The sequence below is a fragment of the Camelina sativa genome, chromosome 12 (assembly GCF_030686135.1).
Source record: "Camelina sativa cultivar CO46 ecotype springtype chromosome 12, ASM3068613v1".
NCBI classification, from domain to species: domain Eukaryota; kingdom Viridiplantae; phylum Streptophyta; class Magnoliopsida; order Brassicales; family Brassicaceae; genus Camelina; species Camelina sativa.
In genome coordinates, this window is record NC_141891.1 from 30,952,799 (window position 1) to 30,975,948 (window position 23,150).

The 23,150-nt window shown below is 31.1% G+C and overlaps 5 protein-coding genes across 5 annotated transcripts; 4 read left to right on the forward strand and 1 right to left on the reverse strand.

Moving 5' to 3' along the window:
* The first annotated feature begins 1,889 nt into the window (after nt 1-1,889).
* LOC109124510 (protein C2-DOMAIN ABA-RELATED 1) lies at nt 1,890-3,614 on the forward strand. Its single transcript, XM_010452229.3, has 3 exons — nt 1,890-2,197; nt 2,968-3,063; nt 3,151-3,614. Exons 1-3 carry the CDS (start codon nt 2,087-2,089, stop codon nt 3,448-3,450), a joined length of 507 nt encoding a protein of 168 aa, XP_010450531.2. The 5' UTR covers nt 1,890-2,086; the 3' UTR covers nt 3,451-3,614.
* A 7,122-nt stretch (nt 3,615-10,736) lies between these two features.
* On the forward strand, nt 10,737-11,147 carry LOC147931163 (uncharacterized). Its single transcript, XM_087477207.1, has one exon. The coding sequence runs from the start codon at nt 10,737-10,739 to the stop codon at nt 11,145-11,147; it is 411 nt and encodes a 136-aa protein (XP_087333333.1).
* Nucleotides 11,148-17,451: 6,304 nt separating this feature from the next.
* On the forward strand, nt 17,452-20,598 carry LOC104732662 (uncharacterized). Its single transcript, XM_010452232.3, has 2 exons — nt 17,452-18,740; nt 19,331-20,598. Exon 2 carries the CDS (start codon nt 19,356-19,358, stop codon nt 20,334-20,336), a length of 981 nt encoding a protein of 326 aa, XP_010450534.2. The 5' UTR covers nt 17,452-18,740; nt 19,331-19,355; the 3' UTR covers nt 20,337-20,598.
* LOC147931164 (uncharacterized) lies at nt 17,772-18,737 on the forward strand. Its single transcript, XM_087477208.1, has one exon. It carries the CDS (start codon nt 17,772-17,774, stop codon nt 18,735-18,737), a length of 966 nt encoding a protein of 321 aa, XP_087333334.1.
* A 455-nt stretch (nt 20,599-21,053) lies between the features above and the next one.
* On the reverse strand, nt 21,054-21,950 carry LOC104732664 (calcium-binding protein CML24). The gene has a single exon (XM_010452233.3). The coding sequence runs from the start codon at nt 21,785-21,787 to the stop codon at nt 21,296-21,298; it is 492 nt and encodes a 163-aa protein (XP_010450535.1). The 5' UTR covers nt 21,788-21,950; the 3' UTR covers nt 21,054-21,295.
* Nucleotides 21,951-23,150: the final 1,200 nt, after the last annotated feature.

The following is a 23,150-nucleotide window of genomic DNA, read 5'->3' on the forward strand; positions in this document are numbered from 1 at the left end:
AATTGTTTATTAATATATTTTATAAAACTGGTTTGAAATTGTAAATTCACAGTTTCTCTTTTATATTTGACTAGAGGGTAGAATATTTTTGAATGAAGAAAAAGTGCAAAAAAGTAATATTGTAACCCATTGGATCCTGGTCAAATAAACAAGTGGATATTTGTTTACAAACTAATCAAAATTAAAACAACAACTTGATAACTAGCCGATATCTAGGAAAGTTGTTTTTAAAGTTTCCATAACAAATGAAGTTATTTAGATTGATATTGTAAATATGCAACCATATTTAATTTTGGTAGTATATTTTTTAAACACGACCATCTAATTTAATATTATTCTATAAAAACAAATCATCATTTAATATATTAGGTTTTCATCAAACACAATTAAATGAGGCTACTCATTAATTCAGACTAAAACAAATGGAAAAAAAAAACTAAAAACGAAATTGAATTTCTATTGTTTTTTTTTCAATTTTAAAAATATTTATTAAAATTTTCATATATAATCTAACCATAATTTATAGTCTTCCCACAATATATTTCTTATATGTAAATATTATGCATACATCTGTCTGGATTATCAAGTTTAACATAAATTTTGCTGATCACTAGCCCTGATCACACTCGATCTGAGTTAGGTATCATGTCGATCTAAAATTTATGGTGAATCGATAACAAGTTGATGAAAGCAAACCAATATAAAGGTTATGTTATAAATGATATATCAAATAAATATATCTACCAATAAAGCTCCTTACATACATGCATTTTTGAATCTTTTACATATTCTTTATCTGTTTGTAGCAAACTCTACAGATGATGTTTTCCCCTTCATACTGGCCAGCCTTCTCAGCCTATCTCAACGACATCAAGGTGGACATGGAAGAATTTTCAAGTTTCTCTTTGACCTTGATTTCTAGGAATGCTAATGTGCTTGCGGATCGTTTGATATGACAAGTTTGTACTCAACCCCATTTTATTAGTTTTGTAAACGATTCTCCTTCCAATTGGCTCATTTAAGTTAATCTAATGTATTTGTTGTCGAAAATAAAAAGGGACTTGACTCATTTACTGTCTCAAACTAACATACCACCTTTCTCTTACTATTTTTTTAACGTAATTATTTTTATTGATAACAGAAACAAATCCGATCATTTTTTTGTCTAAACCGAATTAAAAGCAAATCAAATACAAAATTGGTAGAGTTCAAATATTAAATGTTGATAACATATTTCTTAAAAGATACATTTACAAACATACTTCATATATATGTAATATATTATAAACATATTAGCAAATTTAATTTCTGAAATTAACCCCGCACGTATGTACGGGTCTGAATCTAATACAAATTAAAGTCAAATACATGTACCTCCGTTTGTAGTTTAAGAAAAAAACACAAAGAGTTGACCCGACCTGATCCGAGTCATCTTACATGAATAATGCACAAACTCTAATTTGGTAATCAAATCCAAATTTTGGCGTGAGAGTTGGCGTAATTAAATAACTTTCTAATTAGATGCATCATCAAGACGAAATAATTAAGAGAGACTTGGTCAATCAAATACGACAAAGAATATTTAATTTATAGTAGGTAAATATTGTATACCTATTAACCATTGACTAATCCATCATCACCATATCAAAATACCTAAGTTATCCAACTTTTTCCTTAATTTTCGAAATTAAAATTGAAAACATTACAATTTATAGAAGACAAAGTGTACAAATATTTACAAAAAAAAAAAACGAAAAACACATGTGAAGAGTTAAATGTGAAAAAATATGTCCAAAACTATTAAAAAGAACTTTGTGCAAGTGGTTGTGAATGGAATCACTTTACTACGTAGCTTCTTACCATGACTTAACTAGTCCACAAAAGAAGACAAGAGAAGAGGTGGCTCGAGGTACGTAGAATATAGATAATAATATATTTTTCGTCGAAAAAAAGAAAAAGAAAAAGATTAATCCGTCTTTTATTCTGTGTATAAAATAAGACCAAAGCCACATCATAGCTTTCCAAATTCCTTCAAAGCCACAGTTTCATAACAACTCAAACCAAAAAAAAAAAAGAGAAAAAAAGAATGGAGAATCTAATGGGTCTTCTGAGAATTCATGTGAAGAAAGGTGTGAATCTCGCCATTAGAGATCTCTCTAGCAGTGATCCTTACGTCGTTGTCCACTTTGGTAAACAGGTAAACTAAAACATCCTCAAATCCCAAAAATTTTTATTCTCTTCCATTTTTGGCCAAATCTGTTTTCAAAGTAATTGCATCTGATGCGTTTCTTGAACTGTTGGTGGTCTATGTAAAGGGGATAGTGATCCGTGTAGTGAAACTCAATCAGGTCATTTGTGATTTGAGAGAGCATGATTAATTCTTTTTTTGTTAGATCTAAAACAAAACCATCAAGAACTGAGATTTTAGGTTTTGAAATAATTAGGATTTTGGTTGTAAGCAGATTTCATTTGGAGGGTTGACATGCTATAATTTAGTTATACTACCTAACCTAATATATATTACTTCACATCACATAGCTAATGTGAAGTCACTTCTGATTTGGTATATGTCTGTACTAGTTTTGGTGTCTTAAACTTAGTCCAAATTAATAACCAGTTGATATCTTCTCTTCTAGAGTTGAGTTATATGATTGAAAATTTTGCATACATAAAAGTTGAAAAGAAGACTTTTGCCTCTTATTTTTTTCCATATTAGTGGTCCTCATACATGTGACTTAACTCTAAGCCATCATTTTTTCTACTTCTATCAACATCAATCCCCTCTGGTTCGACAACGACATGGTTAAAATGATAATTCGAGTTGTTGCCTTTTGACTTACCTTAAGATCAACCAAAACCATTTGCTAGTTTTGTTTTCTCATGTGCGTTTTTACGCCTGATTGTTAGTTATTGATTCTTTACTTTATGATTTTGTCTCAATCTTTTGTTTGGTGATGTATACTGCAGAAGCTGAAAACACGTGTGGTGAAACACAGTGTAAATCCCGAGTGGAACGACTTATTGACACTTTCCGTGACTGATCCGAATCTCCCGGTTAAACTCGTAAGTGACTGATCGATCCTTACATTTATTTTAGCATTGTAATTGTTGATACAAAATTTTGAAATGGTTGTACTTATTATGATACAGACGGTTTACGACTATGACGTGTTCTCCCCGGATGACAAGATGGGAGAAGCCGAGTTTCACATTGGTCCATATATTGAAGCTATTAAATTCTGCCATCAGCTCGGACCAGGACTTCCCAGTGGTACCATAATAAGGAAGATAGAGCCGAGCAGAAAAAACTGTTTGTCTGAAGAGAGCCACATTGTGTGGAACCAAGGCAAGATTGTTCAGAATATGTTCCTTAGACTCCAGCACGTGGAGTGCGGAGAGGTGGAGATACAGCTTGAGTGGGTCAATGTCACCGGTGCAAGGGGTATATAGGTCAAATCGTATCATCGATTCAATCCTTAGTCCCCTGTGCATATATGGTTAGAAACTAGAACTACGTTGCAGTTTAAAACTGGTCAATGAAAGAAATCTCAAACTGGCTTGTGTAATAAAAGTCTTTTTATTTGTTATTTAATTTCTTATTTGATTTTTAAAAAGTGTTTTAAGTCCATGAGGAGCAAGTGTAACATTTGGATATCTCCTAAAATATCCCATCTTGTTAGCGTAGTACCAATGATAGATAGAAAACAGAGGAGAAAAGCTGGACGACGAAGAAGAAGATGAATTGGTGAAATGAATTATGTTTTCATCAACTCATCTTCATGTAACAAACTTCATCTACAATGTTAATATACAAATCTGGTGATCAAAAACAATAAAAAATTGTTTATATACAGATTTAATAAGCTTAACCCGGGTCTAACTAAAACTTGAAAATCACTAACGGATCGCATTCGCAGCCTCAACAATCGACAAACTCTACTCTCGCTGGGTTTCACTCTGCAGCGCTCTGACTTGACTCAAGACCCTCTATTTATCGTCTCTTATTTTGCTAGTTTTCAAATTTAGACGTTTTCAGTGAAAAAAAAAAGAAGCACATTGCATCTGAAACAGAACCAATCATGTTTAGGAACATGTGTTAAGTACTTACGTGTTAACGGAGGATTACACGTACTTACGTTAAGTACTTACTAGATTCGGACCCGCACGATTTCAAAACCAAAATTTGTTATCATATTTGCAATATATTACGTATATATATATGAAATTATTAATGTAAACATATTTTTTTAAGAATGTTATTAACATTCATAACCCTATCTCATACTATAAGTTTAGTATTCAATTTATTTTTTATTTGGTTAGACAACAAATGATGAGATTACATTGAAAAAATGGTAAGAAAAAAGTGATGTATCTATTTGGGACTGAAAACCCGTCTTGTCCCGCCCCAAGAACTATCAAACCGGGCTAAAATATTAAAACTTCTCAAATCAAATGACCTAAATTGTCTACCTGAATAAATCCAACTCGATAGGCTTGCCCATAACAATTTTGCTATTTTTTCCGTAAAAACCCATAGGAGAAATGTCTGCATTCATCACTTTAAAATTTTGCAAAGCCCATGGATAACATGTGTTTCAATTAAAAAAAAGTTCCAATATAGATAATTATATGTTAAAGGGATTGAGATAAATTTTTCGTTTTTATATTCTCAAACTATCTAAAGTTTACAAAAAAAAAATCCAGTTTTTTTCTACCAATCCGAAGTTGACATGTACAGTTAGTCAGTTACTCAAAAGAGATTTGAGAATTGAATATAGGTACCAAAAAAGAAATTAGTTTATCCAGATTTTTGTCAGATATTTTATAAAGAATATTTGGATAGTATTTTTTCGTTCCCTTCTTCCATATTTTTTGTATGTCGTGGTCCTTTTTCTGCAGATAATTCGAAATTAAGCTCGGAAATCTCGGCTTAGTTGAATGTGTTGAGATTGGATTTGATATTCGTAATTCTTGTTTCAAAATTTATTACAATTAGTTAGAATATTCTTTCTTCCTTAATATTTAATTTGCTTGCAGGTCTGTTTGGATACACTTGTATCGTATACAGTTCATATATTAATTGTGTATGTTTGGCTCTAAGTTATACATATCCTTATTCTGTTTTTAATGGCATTTCATGTAATAAATAATCTTTAACCCTATGTCTACTTATTAAAAATGCTTTCCTTTTAATAGTATAGATTTTTTTCTGATATGTAATATGTAAGATATATATTAAAGAAATGGGTGAAAGATTATGACGGATTACTCGTATTTTCATTTTTAATATTCCCAAACTCTATAAAATATTCAAATACTAATTTTTTTTTTCAAAATAATCATCTTAAAGTAGGCACATACCCATTCTGAAGTTGACGCTTACTCAAATTAAAGATTTTGAGAACTGAATCTAGCTAGCAAAAATGTTTATACTTTAACTTGTTACCCATTTTTTTTACACTATAATGTTTTTTATTTTTTGAATTACACGTGTGTATCTTATACCCGCTATAATTAGTCATGATATTTGAAATAAATAATATGGAGATTTTGAATATATTACACCCGTCCCATTTATCATGAATAGTTTGTCAACATTTTTTATTTTTATATATTCAAAAATAGAAATGTATATGGAAATATTTTTCTGATAGATAAAATTAAAATAAAATATTACTATTTAAGTCTTAAATGTGTAAACATTGTTTTGTTTTGTTTTGTTTGATTGACATAATTTAAATAACGAACAAATTAAATGAAAATAAAACAGATAATGTGAATTTACAATTTCTAATTAGTTTTATAAAATGTATTATTAAACATTTTCATTATGGGACATAAATGTCTACACCTTGTGATATATGTTGTGTTGATGGATACACAAATCTACAATACAATTACATACTATTCTCTTCTATATCTTAAGACTAAACACCATAAACAATAAAAAAATGACATGAGTACATCATATGAAAAGCCAGATTTAATCGACGGTAAATCTATTTGTAAAAAATTTAGTAAATGGAAAATTGTTTAAATGTTTATAGACAATGGTAATGCTTGTAAATATATAGGATATACGATGACTATATTATGTGTGTATAAATGATCAAATTAACTCATGTACAAAACCTAGATGCATCCTTACACTCTTTAGGTTTAGGTATTATGTATGTCACTTTTTATGTATGTCATCCACTATCTGCAAATACAAAATTCCATATTTAAATATAAATGACAAAATTGTGAACCTACAATAAAATAAAAATAAGACTCATCCCATATAAAATATAGGAGATTAATGATGGACTTTGGTTACATATTCAACATCATCTGCCGTTTTCTTTTCTAAAACCATTGCACACTCGTATTCCAAGCTATGCAGGGTTAATTTTCTCAGTGGCCGATGAAAATATTCTTTTTATGAAACGATTTATGTAGTGTGTGCAACTTTAAGAAGATATATACAGCTCGAAGATAGTTAGGGTTAGTAGGATCAAAATCTCAACAAATAAATATTAATTGCATATTACTTTAATTTCTCAGGCAAAAGAAAAGCTGAATTAACAGCATATCTTGATTAAATATCTTTTAATCAGTATTTTAGTGAATCAATAATTCAAATTTTCTTAAAATTTTGGGAGTTTTTGAAACTATCCAAAAATCCAATCAAATATTTGATCAAGGTATGCTGTTAATTTCGGGAGTAGTAAATTATTTAATTGTTTCTTGCAAATATTTTTTCTTTCGTTATCATTTATAGCATTTTGAAATGATACTACAATTAGGGTTGGTTGAAAGGTATATTAGTTAGTATAATTTAAATATTTCATAATTAAGCAAGTAATTAAACTAAGATCATATTCTAAGATACTTTTCAAGATTTTGGTTTTAATTTCCGAGATTATGTTAACTTCCCTTATAAATTAAACACATCTTTATTATTTTAGAAGATATTGTAAGATTGAATTTTACTAATCGATGGACTTAAAGATTATGTTGCTAATTATGTGGTTAGGTTTTAATTGGTTGTTTTAATTCTACTCTAATTATGGGGGTTGATTTATTTAGATTTTATGATAGGTTTTAATTCCTTCCGATTTTTATGTGTTAATGTGTTAAAATCATTTAATATTTGTTCTATCACACTATTTGGCTATAAGTATATATATCCTTATTCTTATTTGAGTGGCATTTCATGTAATAATCTCTTAATCTATGTCTACTTATTAAAAATGCTTCTCTTTTAATAGTATAGACTAGGATATATCCCGTGCTTAAAGCACGGGTCAACATTTTTTAAAAAAATTATAATATAATAATAAAATTTATTGTTTTATTTTTTAAAAAATTATTTTGTTTGAGATAATATTTATTTTTAATTGTCATGTAAATCTATTAGTCTATTTGAATACTAATTATTTTAGAATATTATAGTATTTTATTTTTGACATATTATTATAGTTTTATATTGTTTATTTGTTGTATTTGCATCATATTTTGTGAAATATAAAATAGTAATTTTAATATTATAATTGTGAGTAAATAAAAATTATTAATTTATCATCTATATAAATTTATTTTTACCAATCCACCAATGTGAAAATAAAACACACATTTTCATACATTTAGTAATATATCTTCGTTTAAAAAAATTCAAATCACAACATATGCAGAAACAAATATGCATTTTATTAATTATAAGTATTATATGAAAGTTCTAAACAATTTGTAAATAAAATAAAATAAAGATGATAGGAGAATCATAATTTGAAATCTTAACAAAATCTTCAAATTTAGTTATTAAAAATAATTGTATTGTATACTTGGATATAAAATCTTAGTTTTTAAAATTTTGATTGGTTTATATATTTTTTAAAATAAATAATTAGTAATTTCGTCCATAATTTATTAAAGAGATAAAATATTTTTTTAGATTTTTTAATATTTGATATGTGAGTGTTTTTATTTTTAATTTAATTATATTTATTTAAATTAGTTAATTAAGCTTAATTATTTTTTTCTAATGGCAATTGAATGTAATTTTTTACACATTTTAAGGTTAGTTTTATATTTGTACTTCTCAATTAATATAGTAGGATGTGTTAAGTACTTACGTGTTAACATGTGTTAAGTTCACAAGTTCACAACAATATCATGTTACTCACGTCTCATCATATATGAGTTGATTCAAAGTAATTAAAATAAATTTACGAATATGATCATGCTACAAAAATCAACAATTTTAATACAAGTTGTTTCCAATTATTAAAAAAAAAAACTAAAAACCTGAAATCTATATCAACAACATATAGTCACCGAGAAGATATTTTTCTTTTTTTTTACCCAATTAAATAGTAATTTTCCCTTTAATAATCCCCGTAAAAATATATCAATTGTCTTTTTGCCTTTTTGGAAATTGGAAAAGCATCGTCTATAAGTTACTTACTAGGTAACAATATCTTAAAACCAGTGTTCAAGAAAGCGCTAGGTGGTATCTGGGCGGTGACCCAGCGCCTAGAACCTAGAACGCCTAGACGGTCTTTAGGCGGTTTAAGCGTTTACAACATAAAACATTATATATATAAAATTATGTGCAAATATATGTTAGAAAAAGAAAAAATTTATAAATTATAAACAAAAGTAAGAAAAATACATTTATTTAAGTTATATTAACAACATATAAATATTTATAATTACGTATACAGATATAAAATTTAATAATTTAAATATATGTAATTAAAAATAAAAAATAAATATTAAAATTAAATTAATGTAATTTTAAGCGGTTTAGGCGGTTATCTAGGCGCCTGCTGAGCGCCTAGCGCTTAGACGGCGCCTAGGCGGCCGCCTAGACCGCTTTCTTGAACACTGCTTAAAACCAATATCTGTTTAAAGAAAATTATTTTAAGTAAAATTATTATCTTAAAACCAATATCTGTTTTTGTCAAACATAATATGTAACTAAAGTTTTTTATTTATTTATTCAAATCGGCAATTTTTCGTGTAAAAAATATGTTTCTCCCGTGAAATCTTTTAATGTGTAAGATTATATGGTAGAGAAAATATTGATAAAATGTTACTATTTATTGCAACATATCTGTGGTTTAAAAATTAAATGCATATCTTCTTATCTTTTATTTTGTAATCATAATAATTTGCATGTTTCTTATGTAACTATAACAACATATACTAAATTACTCGATAGTTTAATTATTTAATTTTATTACATGTTAGTAACAATCAGATTCTAAACTAAATTTTATGAAGATAGTCTACTTTATTGATTTAATATTTTGATTAGGCTATTTAAATCTTTTGAGTTAGTCGGTTTGTTAATATTTTCTATAAATGACCGATTATTACCAAAAAACCATTATGAAAAAATTAATGAAATTCCAAAATCAACTTATTCGTGTAAGAATATATTTCACCCGTGAAATATGTGAACGTGGTAAAAAAAATATTGATAAAATGTTGCAATTTATGGCAATATATATTTTGTGTGTTTTAAAAATCAAATTATATTTATGGTTTATCGAGTAACTATAAGAATTTTTCATAATCTAATAGTCACTCATTTTTAATATGTTATGATTTTTTTTGGGTACTCTGTTTATTTTGTGTGAGTCTTTCAGATCATAACGTGAAGAACAGCTTTCAAATTGATTCATCTCGGCCTTAGACTTTGCAGCACAAGCACAACCCTGCTTTTCCATTCCTTCATAGCCCACCTCTTCATTGGCCATAAAGGGCTTCCTTTCGAAAGGCTAGGCACCATTTAAAGCTCCTTTATAATGATACAGGTTATTGTTTCATTCTTTTTTAATAGCACATAGATGAATATACAATTATAAATATTTCCATTTTTAATGAATAATGACACTAAATGTTGAGATTAATTAGTTTACATACTTAGATATATATAAATAATCACACATCATGATATCTCCTAATTTTATTGTCATTTTTGATATTTATTTATGAATATATATAAATCTATATTTATTGGGAATTAAGTTTCTTTTAATGAGTTGGAGATAATTCAGGAGTAATATACTTCTTTTTATAATCAATTATAATAACTATTGAAAGCTTGTTATTTAAATTATTATGGTAATAATACTAACATAAAAAATAACCTTTTGTTTTTATATGATTATGTTAATAAGTTATATGTTTAATAATTATATGTTCTTTATTTTTATTAACTTTATATTAATTGATATGTTTTTATAGCCTTTTTAGAATATTTTGCTTATATTGATTCTAAGAAATCAATATAAGTTTGACTTGTATATTTGTAAGTGAATTTTAGTGAAATTTTGCCTTAAAATAGTATGTAATTATTTAATTAGTTTTAATATGTGTTATTTAAATTTGTGTGAGAAATGATGACATATCTAATTATTATTCAGTTAATTTTTTTTTAAAATATAATGACATGTTAATGTAATTAAGTAGAAAACTTAAGGGTATTTTGCTAAAAGGTGCACATAGCTCTCTGGCGGCGACACATCAGCTTTTTCAATAGTGTGCTTCTCTATTAATATATAGGGGATTCCAATCGCTCTTGCTTATACTGTAACTCTTTTACGGTTTTAGTTGATCTCCATCTAAACCATCTCTAACGGGTTTTATTATATCAACTTAGTTGCTCCAAATCTCTATTCGTTTTTTTAGATCTCTATGCTATATCCTCTGGACTGGTCTGTTTTATATCTGAAGTGAAGATGGAAGAAGCTAGAAGAGCGATGGAGATTGATGAGAAGAAACTCTCGGAGAATGATTATGATGGTGTGAAGAACTTCGTTAACAAGGCTCAACGTTTGTATCCACAGCTTGATGGTTTGAACCAACTGTCGATGATGATCAATGTTTATATCTATGCATCAAACAGAGGAGGAGAAGAAACAAGGACTCAGATGCAGAAATCAACAAACCAACAACAAGATGGTGTAGATACGAGGAAGGAAGCAAGAAGTACTAAGTATGCATCTGCCGCGGATGCATCAAAACAGAGGCAAACAAGTGAATTTTGGACAAGCAGTATGTTTTGGATAATATGCAGAAGATGCAAGACACAATGGAGGGATTCTGATCTTTACAACGAGAGAAAAGAGATAAGGATTACTTATGTTTAGGAGTTATCTAGACATAATAAGATTCTTATTAGGAATTGGTTTAGGTGTTTTATGTAAAAGGGGTGCTAGGGTCTGCAGAAATATGTGTGGGTTTTAGAGAGAGATTAAGATTGAGAGATTGTGTGAGCTTGAAGTTTTGAGTTATTTTCTTTAAGCTAATAAGAGAGTTATTCTTAAACATTCAACAAAGTTCTTAATCTTTCTTGCTAAAACTAGATTTGGTATCAGAGCTTTCAGGTACTCTACAAAAGTTCTATTAAAAATCATGAGCGGATTGTCTGCAATCACCAACAAACCGAAGGAATGAGGTCCTTCATCAATCCAATGTCTGATGCTAAACAGTTCTAATTACACTGTTTGGTCCATGAGAATGAATGTAACGCTACGAGTAAACAAGGTTTGGGAGACAATTGATCCAGGTTCAGATGATACAGAGAAGAATGATCTTTCTAGGCTTCTGCTGTTTTAGTCCATACCAGAATCACTAATCCTACAAGTTGGTGATCAATAAACCTTCAAAGCTGTCTGGGAAGCTATCAAATCAAGAAATCTTGGTGCTGAGAGGGTAAAAGAACCGCGACTGCAGACATTGATGGCTGAGTTCGACAGATTGAGGATGAAAGAGACCGACACCATTGATGATTTTGTCGGTAAACTCTCAGAAATTTCTACAAAATCAGCATCTTTAGGTGCAACTATTGAAGAAGCAAAGATTGTTAAGAAATTTCTCAAAAGTTTACCAAGAGTAAGATACATACAGATAATAGAAGCCCTTGATCAATTTCTTAATCACAACCACCTTTGAAGACATTGTTGGCAGATTAAAAACTTACAAAGAGTGTATCTGTGAGGAGGAAAGCTCGCAGGAGGCTCAAAGTAAACTTATGTTTGCTAACTCAACTCTACAGCCGCAAGAGTTCTCGTATGAAGGAGGTAGAGGAAGAGGTCCAGGCCATGATCGCGGTAGAGGGCGTGGCCGGTTTGGATATCAATCAAGGGTTATCAACAAAGGGAGTATGGCTATCAACAGAGGGACAAAACCAAAGTCACATGTTATCGCTGTGACAAGCTTGGACATTATGCCTCAGATTGTCCGGATCGTTTACTCAAGTTATTAAGCTTCAAAAAACACGAGAGAAAGAAGAAGAAGATACTCATGAGGCTGAATCACTTCTGATGCACGAAGTTGTGTATCTTAACGAGAAGAATGTGAAGCCAAAGGACTATGAGACATGTTCAGATAAAGTGTGGTATCTGGATAATGGTGTCAGCAATCATATGACAGGGAATAGAGCTTGGTTTTACAAGATTGACACAATGATAACAGGTAAGGTACGGTTTGGTGATGATTCACATGTCGATATAAAAGGAAAAGGGTTCGATTCTGTTTTTGACTAAAGATGGAGGAAGAAAAGTACTAACAGAGGTCTATTACATACTAGACCTTAAGAGCAACATCACCAGTCTTGGACAAGCGACTGAATCTGGCTGCGATGTGAGAATGAAAGAAGACTATCTAACCTTACACGATTGAGATGGAAACTTGTTGGGGAGAGCAGTCCGATCAATAAATAGACTATCTAAGGTGAATTTGGAAGTTGAAAACAAAAAATGTTTACAGGTTGCTGCTCCAAACGACTCAACAATATGGCATGCTCGCCTAGGACATATTGGTTTTGAAAATATTAGAAGATGGTGACTAGAGAGCTAGTCATTGGGATACCTACTGCTCCAAAAGATAAAGAAACATGTTCATCGTGCATGTTTGGTAAGCAAACAAGGCAAGTATTTACAAGGTCAACGTCCTATCGAGCCTCACAACCACTTGAACTTGTTCATGGGGACCTCTGTGAACCTATCTCACCATCTACTACTGTGCAAAAGAGATATGTTTTCGTATTAATTGATGATTACTCTCGCTATATGTGGTCTATTCTGCTAAGAGAGAAAAGTGAGGCATTCGAGAAGTTTAAAGTGTTCAAAGCTTTGGTTGAGCAAGAAATTGGAGCTACTTTCAAGACTTTTCGCACAGACAGAGGAGGAGAATTCTTATCGTAAGAGTTTCAGATCTTTTGTGAGAAAGAATGGATCAATAGGCATTTGACCGCACCCTACACGCCTAAGCAGAACGGAGTGGTTGAAAGAAGGAATAGAACTCTGCTAGGTATGACTCGTAGTATCTTGAAACACATGAACATGCCAACTATCTATGGGGAGAAGCAGTAAGACACACAACCTACCTTATAAACAGAGTAGGAACTAGAGTGTTAGAAGACCAAACACCTTATGAACCATTTAAGAAGAAAAATCCGAATGTGGAACATCTGCGGGTGTTTGGTTGTGTTTGTTATGCTAAGACTGAACTCCAAATCTCAGGAAACTCGATGGTAGGTCAAGAATTCTGGTAAATCTTGGATCAGAACCCGGTTTCAAAGCTTATCGACTTCTTAATCCTACTAATCGGAAAATAATTGTAAGTAGAGATGTCATTTTTGACGAGACCAAAAGCTGGAAGTGGAAGGATTCAGAAGAGGTAACTACAAATTCAGGAATGTTTACTCTTAGTTTTAGAGAATATGGAAACAATGGAATCAGGGAAAGTGAAGTTTTTGCAGAAACAGAGGAAAACAGAGAGAGTATTGACACTAATGATGCAGTCGTAGAGGATTCGAGTGATGAAGCAGAGAATGAGGAGGAACATGATGCAGAGCAACATAGTGGAGAGAAACTTGAACAACATGCTCAATCAATATCAGTTTTAAGGAGGTCTGAGAGGATGACTACAAAACCAAGCTATTTAAAAGATTACGTGATGTTAGCAGAGATTGAAGGAGAGCACTTGCTGCTCACTATCAATGAAGAACCTTGGGATTTTAGTGAAGCTAGCGAGGCAAAAGTTTGGAGAGATGCATGTGAAGAAGAGATAGCTTCAATAATAAAGAACAAAACATGGAGTTTAGTTGATCTTCCTATTGGTTGCAAGCCAATTGGTTTAAAATGGGTGTTTAAAGTGAAACGCAATTCTGATAATAGCATGAACAAATATAAACCAAGGCTTGTGGCTAAAGGGTATGTACAGAGGCATGGTATCGACTTTGATGAAGTATTTGCTCTAGTAGCTCGTCTTGAGACAATCAGATTCATCATTGCTTTAGCAGCCTTTAATGGTTGGGAAATACTTTATAATTATAAAGCAGCCTCTAAACTTTATAACCTTTCATATTTATAATTATATTCATGTTTTAAAGTACTAAATTTTAGTCAATTGCAATAATTTTTATATATTTAAGTTGACATTTTGTCACTTCCATATTATTTATAGCATTGCAATAAACAATTAGTGACAATGAAAAATATAATAAATAATAAAATAATTTAATACTAATTATTGGATTTTTATGACATTTATATAGTTTATGTGACTCATATGAATTGATATAAAGATTAGTGGTGTAACTACTATCCAGTTAAATAATGAATTTATAATATGCTCTTAACCAAAAAATTTCTGATAATTAGCAAGACACATCTCAATAACTTTAATATCTCAAATTTTACATAATTTTAAAATTTAATATATATGTAACATATTTTATTATATAAACTTTGGTTTCAAAATTAACCATTAATATGATCACGATATTTGTCAAGTCAAATTAATTACATATATGTATTGTATCTATGGAGATGGTCGTTTCGTCAGGTATTAGTTCTGACAAGATAAATGGTGATACGTTCGCAAATATCTCCGCCCAACATGATATAAAGTTTACTGTCTAAAAAAGTGTAAAGCCACCTTGTTTTCGTGGTTTGTATATATTAAAGCTATTGTGTAGATTTTATGTTAGAATTTTCTCTATATAAATTGACCAACTTAAATACTTTGAGTAAAATTTGACCAAAAAAAAATAATATTTTGAAGAAAAAACTAAACAAATTTGGAAAGAAGATATGGGCTCTACTACTAGACTGTTAGACCTTAATTGGTCATGTAACGTGCCGGGGTCAGATCTTTATTGATTAATATGGGTTTTTTATAACCCTACGAGACTATTTACATGTTGGTTCTAATTAAAGTTAAATATATACACTACGGTTGGAGTTGAGTTTCGCCGATCTAGTCAATGTTAAATGTTTTGATCAATTTGACACGTAAGCGATGATGTGTCAAGGTCGTTGGGCTCGAAATCTTAAAACGACATCGTTTGGAATGAAAGGCTACCACATCCCTTCCAAACGGACACACATGAAACAATCTTTCCGGATTTTTAGTAGCTGTCGATGTTTTCATTACAACCTAAACCCTCACTCAATCAAATTTAACGGTTGATTAACGCTGTTTGAGTCAATGTAGGAATATGGGTAATGATTCGAAATTTAGATAGTAAATTTGAATTAAGTGAGGAGTTAGGTTGAAAAACAAACGGTTCTGTTGTCTGGGTAGAAATTTACACTTTTGAAATAGTACGGGTTGAAATTTAGCCTTTTCTCGTTAGTGGGCTATGTGGGCTTCTCGGTCGGATTTTGGACGGGCCCAAAAGCTATCGGTAGATTGAAGAAGCGTCAAGTCAAACAATCGAGGGAATCTCGGAGAGATGACGAGTGAACGGAGAGATATCATCAGAGTAAATCCATGGATCCTCGTTATATCTTTATGATTTAAATACCTCGAGACAATACGTAGAAGAGAATGTAATCTACCCACAAAAAATATCAATATAAATTCAGTTCGTCGTTTTTTCATTGTTCTTATTGATTTTTACTGAAAGCCTGCCCCCATATCTTTCTTAATCAACTAGTAAATTAGATTGTGGTTTTTAGCACCTACAACCACCATACCTCTTTGGCCATGGAGATAAGAGCTTAAGCTAGGAGTTCCCATTGATAGCAACTCTCTTCGGTTGTAGGATCCTCTGAGCTTCTACCGAATAGTGATAAAAACATTCGGCCTCCAGGGACCAACTACGTGGACCGTGATTCCAAAAAGGCTGAGAAATCAGTTTGGAATTGAAGAGCATAAGCTTTATAAGATATTATCTTTATAAGAAATTCAATATGTGTGTATGATATATATATATTATATATAAGATATGAAATGATATATATATATATATATGATATTTTTATTTTAAAATATGATGAAATATTTAACCTATCATCTAAACTGTCTTTGTTCTTAATATTTTTCGGAATATTAGTATTCAATATATACTATTCATATATTATGAACAACATGATGTATTCAATTTTACTTGTCTTCTTAAGATATGTAGTGTATATACTATTTTCCTTTTATATTTGTATTTATTTTAAATAAATAAATCACATGAAATTTTTATTTAACTATTTTCAATTTTTGTTCACTTATTAATATTATTCTAATCATGTATCATTTAGCAGTATATATAGTTAATTAACATATATTTTATATATGTTTATATTAATTTATTAAAAAAATGTTGTGAATAGTAAATATATAAGTTAGGTTTTGGTCTCACTTATATTTGGTACAATTGAATCATCTTCCCATATGATTTGTTTATAAGAAATACCAAATTAACAACATTCCCATAAATTTAGTTTGCTATTGATTTATTTAATTTATTCATAAAATATAAAATATTTAAGATCCCTATGATTTCATAAATACTTTTATTTTTTGGTTTTGAAATTTCCAAAATTCATAAGATTAGATAAACTGAATTTTTTTCCTAATTGAAGTTTGAAATACAATAATACTTATATATGTCATGTGTGTATGTTTCTTATAATTATTTTTTTTATCGATAAATTTGACACATGTCGCGTTCATGTTAATAGAAAACCTTTTTTTGGAATATATAAACTATGATTTGCTGTTATTTATATATAGATTTTCTATTTGTTATAGGTTTAAAATTTTTACTTTCTTTTTTATTCTAAAATATTTTAGTAAATTTAGAATTGACACTTTTTATGATCTAATTGATGAGTAATTTTGAAACCAAATTTTATATAAGAAGAATATATATATATATCTTTGTTAATTAATAAATTGTTCAAAAATAAAACACATTGCATTTGAAACAGAACCAATCATGTTTAGGAACATGTGTTAACGGAGAGGATCACAATTCACAAGTTCACAACACTATCATGTTTTACTCACGTCTCATCATATATATGAGCTATTAGTTGGTTCTATAATAGTAATTTATAAAAAGAATTAAAATAATTTTACGAATATCATGCTACACAAATCAACAATTTTAATAGTTGTCTCCAATAATTTTATTTTAAAAAAGCTAAAATCAATATCAACAACATAGTCACCGAGATAATATTTTCCTTTTCTTTCTCAATTAATTTGTAATTTTCCCTTAAATATAATAATCCCCTTAAGAAAAGGAAAGGAAAAGGAAATCTTCTTTTTGGAAATTGGAAAAGCATCGTCTATAAATTACTTATACCAAGCGCTCTTGCTTCTATTGCGATTTTTTAAGGGTTTTAGTTGATCTCAATCAAAACCAGGGAGAGATCTTTAACGGGTTTTGTTATATCGTCCACTGAGTTGCTCCAAATCTCTATTCGTTTTTTCCTTTTCCGATCTCTGTGTTATCCTCTGGATTTGTATCTGAAGAGAAGATGGAAGAAGCTAGAAGAGCCACGGAGATTGCTGTGAGGAAACTCTCGGAGAATGATTACGATGGGGCGAAGAAATTTGTTATCAAGGCTCAGCGTTTGTATCCAAATCTCGATGGTTTGAAGCAAGTGTCGATGATGATCGGTGTTTATAAATCTGCGTCAAACGGAGGAGAAGAATCTGATTGGTACAGGATTCTCGGTGTCGATCCTTTAGCGGATGATGAAGCAGTGAAGAAGACCTACAAGCAGTTAGCTCTTTTGCTTCATCCGGACAAGAACAAGTTTGATGGAGCGGAAGGTGCCTTTAAACTGGTTTTAGAAGCTTGGTCTTTGTTGTCTGATAAGGTTAAGAGAGCTTCTTATTATCAAAGAAGGAAGTCGAACAAAGCAAAGATTAATATGCAGAAATCAACAAACCAACAACAAGATGGTTTGCATACGAGGAAGGAAGCAAGAAGTACTGAGTATGCGTTTCCCGCGGATGCATCAAAACAGAGGGAACCTATTATGTTTTGGTCAATGTGCAGAAGATGCAAGACAGAATGGCAATGTCCGAGGGATTCTAATCTGAACAAGGAAAAAGTTTGTCCAAATTGTAGACAACCTTTCATTGAAACCGGGAAAACTCCAAACAAAAGAAGAACCAATAAAGCTTCTCAACAGCAACAACAGTGCAGTGGTGTCCAAAATAAAGCACCTGACAAAAGAACCAATAAACCTTCTGAACAGAAACAACAATGGAGTAGTGTCCAAAATAAAGCAGCAGACAAAAGCACCGAAAAAGAATCTTCTTCTGAGAGAAGTACTTCTTGGCCTTCTGTTAGTTTTACCTTGAAGCCTTCATCAATGTCATCGAAGGCAAGGTCTAACTGTGGATGTGTTGCGAATCAACAACCGAAAAGAAGAATTGAGGAGTTTGCTGCAGAGAAGATTCCTAAGAAGGCGAGGACATGTGATGTGAGCTAAGAAGTAAGTAAGACTTATCACATGATTGATTCACATTTTAGAAGTTACGGATTCCTGCTTTTATACCTTTCATGGTTTCTTTAGGATGTTATAAACCTCTTGCAACTTTAGTCTAATAATGTAGAGTGGAACAAGAGCAAGTTCTCCTTTCATTGCCAATGTGTATGTAGTCTCCTAACTTGCTTAAAACCATTATGTCCTCTAACAATAAGAATCAAAACATAATATCTTCCTTACTTTTTTTCAAAGTTGTTTCCAATACAAAAGAATATTCTCTGAGATAATAATTTCCTATTTACTCTATTTAGTAATGAAATTTCTTTTACTAATTTCCATTTTTCCAATCCATTAATTTCCGAACATTTAAGAAAGGAAATCAATTATACGTTCTGCCTCGCTCTTGCTTGTATCCTAAGCCAATTAGGGTTTTAGTTAGTCTCTTCACTTGGCTCGAGAGTTTGCAAAAGTTTCTTCCTTCATAGGTGAGAAATATGGCTTCTTTTGAGATTCTATGATTTCGTGTTAGTCTGTTTTGTTTATATGCATAATCTTTTGAACCTAATTTTGTTTTGCTTCTCCGATTGTTTTTGTAGAGAAGAAACCAACTCTCTTAAAGACATGGACTGTAATAAGGAAGAAGCTAGAAGAGCAATTGAGATTGCTGAGAGGAAACTTTCAGAGAGTGATTACGATGGGGCGAAGAAGTTCATTAACAAGGCTCATAATTTGTATCCAAACCTTGATGGTTTGAAGCAAGGGATGATGATGGTCGATGTTTATATCTCTGCATCAAACAGAGGAGAAGAAGAAGAAGCTGATTGGTATGGAATTCTCGGTGTAGATCCTTTAGCTGATGATGAAGCAGTGAGGAAACAGTACAAGAAGTTAGCTCTTTTGCTTCACCCGGACAAGAACAAGCTTAATGGTGCGGAAGGCGCCTTTAAGCTGGTTACAGAAGCTTGGTGTATGTTATCTGATAGGGTTACGAGAACTTCTTATGATCAAAGGAGGAAGTTTAAAGAAGCAAAGACCGAGATGCAGAAACAACCATACCCACATAGGCCTGCTTCTAGTGGGATGCAGAAACCACCAAACCCATGTGAGCCTGCTTCTAATAGTGGTAATGAAAATGCTAGAGACAGTACTGTGGATCCAAGTGTTGGGGATTTAAGTAATAAGATTGCTGGTTGGATAAAGGAACGACTAAATTTACTCAGGCAAGCAGCATCTTCGAATGGGAACCAAAATGCTAGAGACGGTGTGGATCCAAGTAATGGGGATAGAGGAAATAAGCTTTCTCGTTGGATAAAGAAACGACTAAGTTCACTCAAGCCAGCATCTTATAATGGGAATCAAAATGCTAGAGACGACGGTACCTTTTGGACAATGTGCAATAGATGCAAGGCACAAGGTAAATATATGAGGGATGATTGTCTTGATAAGGCCATACTTTGTCCACATTGTGATCACCCTTTCATTGCAAGTGAGATCAGTCCAGAGGCAAGTCCCCAAAACACAAGTGGTGGTACTTATTTCAAGAGATATTCTCCATCATCTGTTATATTCCACTTGAGTTGTTGTAAGGTCCAGGTCTTATAGTGGAAGGAGTCACAAGAAATAGTTGCTACCGCAGGAAGATTCTATAGAAGCCAGAGACATATGTGACAGAAGAAGTAAGAACTAAAAGAAAATCACATTAAGAAGTTGAAGTTTCTATCTTTCAAGGAACTTTTTTTTTTGTAATCTTTTTCATTAGATGAAGTTAAATAATCTTTTTTTTTTTCCATTACATATCACCACCTATTGTGTGTGTCACGTTTCCAAGTTGAAAAAGGAATGAAAAAGATAAGCATTTTGTTCACCTATTGTGTGTGTCAGCAGTCCAATATTTAATGTATCTTGAGGTGTGTATGATCTTATAATTAGAAACTGAAATAACTTTAAGTCATATCAGGAAGCTATTACTCAGCAAGCAAATAGGATCGAACGATTGAACCTTAACGAAATAGTATGGCTTTTGGTAGAACTGTGTCGAACCATGGATTCAAGATTGTTTTCGAATTAGAGAAGAGCGTGTGTTATGTGTACCAAAAATATAAGTCATTAAAAACTGATGGTGATCTGTAATGGTCAATCACCATCACAGAATACTCTGTTTCTTCATTAACTCGTTTGTTGTATTGAAACTACTATCTTCATTGTCAGCCAAATTAGTACCTTGAAAATATAACTCGATTTAACTTTAAAATCAGTTCATTAAAAGACTAATTAGTACTACTTCTACTACTATAAAGCTTTAGTAATTAAGAGAGCAAAGATAGAAACAGCCTTATACTGTAGTTAATAATCAAAGATCATCATCATCAATCACCACAAACAAAGAGAAAAAAGAAATGGAAACTTCTGGACCTTTAGAGAATTTTGCCTTTTTTAATTTCTAGGGTTTTTTTATAGCAAAAACACAAATAAAAAACCTAATCGCCGTCACTAACCCAGAGAGATCTTAATCTCCTAATTACAAAACCTAGAAAATTAAATTCGCTAATAATACGAAATATTCAAGCTCCACCATGACTCATCATCTTCTTAAACTCATCGAAATTAACACAACCATCACCATCAGTATCAACTTTACTAATCATCTTCTTACAATCCTGAACAGAACACTTCTCTCCCAGATTCTTCATCACCGAGTGAAGCTCTTTCGCCGAGATCCTCCCGTTACCATCAAGATCATACAACTCAAACGCTTCCTTCAAATCGCTAACATCGTTCCGATTATTATTACCTCCACCTCCGGCTCCGATCCCGATTTGGAACAAAGCGACGAACTCGTCCAGATCTATGAATCCGTTACCGTCGAGATCGAACTGTTTCATCATCGTTACCGTCTCTTCCGGTGACGCTGTTGGTGAGAGAGCGCGGATCACTTCTTTGAGCTCGTCGACTGAGATTTTCCCGTCGCCGTTTTTGTCGAATCGTTGGAAGACTTTTCGGATGTCGTCCATTGAACCTAAACAGCTACGAACAACTCCGTTCGTCGACGACATTGTTACCGAATCTGAGATTTTTGAGAGAGATTGAGAGAAACTTAAAAAAAAACGGTTAGAGTTATGTGTGGAGAAGAAGGAGATGGTTACAGAGTTGGTACTATAAATAATGGGAAGAAGAAGAGAGAGTGAGTGACGTAATAACGCGTATTTTTTAATAAAACGCGTTAAGATTGAGTGAGCTGGAGGCATCTTTATTTAATCTATTTCTGTTTCCAAATTTTTACTTTTACATTTTTTAATGCTTCGATTCGATTGTATAAAGGAAAGTGTCTTTTTGATTAAAACATATGAGTGTAGGACAAGTTGGTCTACACCAAATTGGTATATAATTTTATTTTATTTGTGTGGTTCACTATAAGAGTCAATTAATTATTTTGAAGAAATACTAAATTATTTTGAAGAAATTAATTTACTTTTCATATTTATGTAGTTGTAATTTAATATTCATATTTTTATCTGGTTTTTATTTGATTTCTACTATATTTTATGCTTCAAAATGATTGTGATTTTTTTTTGTTTTTTAAGAAAATGCGTGTGACTTTATTAATTAAACATGGAATATTTGCACTCTAACACACTTTTTTCAAAAGTATTTGCCATGTGACACACTTTCTACTATTTGGATATTTTCTCTATGTCTATTAACTATCATATCCTTTCACTACAACTCTATTTACAACAATGCCATCAAACTATAAATCTCTCTCTAGTTATCTAATTCACATGTTTCTTTTTCATTATTTTCTCTCTCTTTTATTGTTTAAATAAATATATAATTTTTGTTAGTTGGAAAATGTAGGCACAAAAATATATAATTTTGTTAGAGAAAAGCAGAAATTGTTTCTAAATGAAATAAACAAAATGGTGTATTATGTCATAAAAATCATGAACATGTGGACATGTTTAGATGGATAATTTTAGTTAACACTTGGTTATATAATTTTTTCAGTGAAATCTTTCTCTTAAGCTCAAGGATTGAGGCGCCGGATTCCAAGTGTTTCTAGCACAAAAACCAATAATATAATTTCCAAATCTTTCTTTACCAGTTAAGAACAACATCAATAAATTTGGAAATTTATAAAAAAAAAATATAATATAAGAAGTCAAAATTTTGGCCTAATTTAAGGTTCAGGGTATACAGGTTGGGGTAGGTCAATTTCATGTTTTCTAGTAAAAAACTTCAGATTTGGCTACATTTGTTAAAATTGCTATGAAATTAAATTTCTGATTATAGTTTATGATCTAAAGTTTAGGATTTAGGGTTTAGGGCTTAGTATAAGATATAATGAACGGTTCCATGCTTAGGTTTTTAGGGGATATGATGAGGTTAAAATTGTTTGATAGTTAACAATGACTACTT

Bases quoted from the DNA above. Each gene is read 5' to 3' on its own strand.
- LOC147931164 (XM_087477208.1), top strand. From the start codon at position 17,772: ATGGAAGAAGCTAGAAGAGCCACGGAGATTGCTGTGAGGAAACTCTCG.
- LOC109124510 (XM_010452229.3), top strand. From the start codon at position 2,087: ATGGAGAATCTAATGGGTCTTCTGAGAATTCATGTGAAGAAAGGTGTG. The intron at 2,198-2,967 runs GTAAACTAAAAC...TGTATACTGCAG, and splicing joins TTGTCCACTTTGGTAAACAG to AAGCTGAAAACACGTGTGGT. The intron at 3,064-3,150 runs GTAAGTGACTGA...ATTATGATACAG, and splicing joins CGAATCTCCCGGTTAAACTC to ACGGTTTACGACTATGACGT.
- LOC104732662 (XM_010452232.3), top strand. From the start codon at position 19,356: ATGGACTGTAATAAGGAAGAAGCTAGAAGAGCAATTGAGATTGCTGAG.
- LOC104732664 (XM_010452233.3), bottom strand. From the start codon at position 21,787: ATGTCGTCGACGAACGGAGTTGTTCGTAGCTGTTTAGGTTCAATGGAC.
- LOC147931163 (XM_087477207.1), top strand. From the start codon at position 10,737: ATGGAAGAAGCTAGAAGAGCGATGGAGATTGATGAGAAGAAACTCTCG.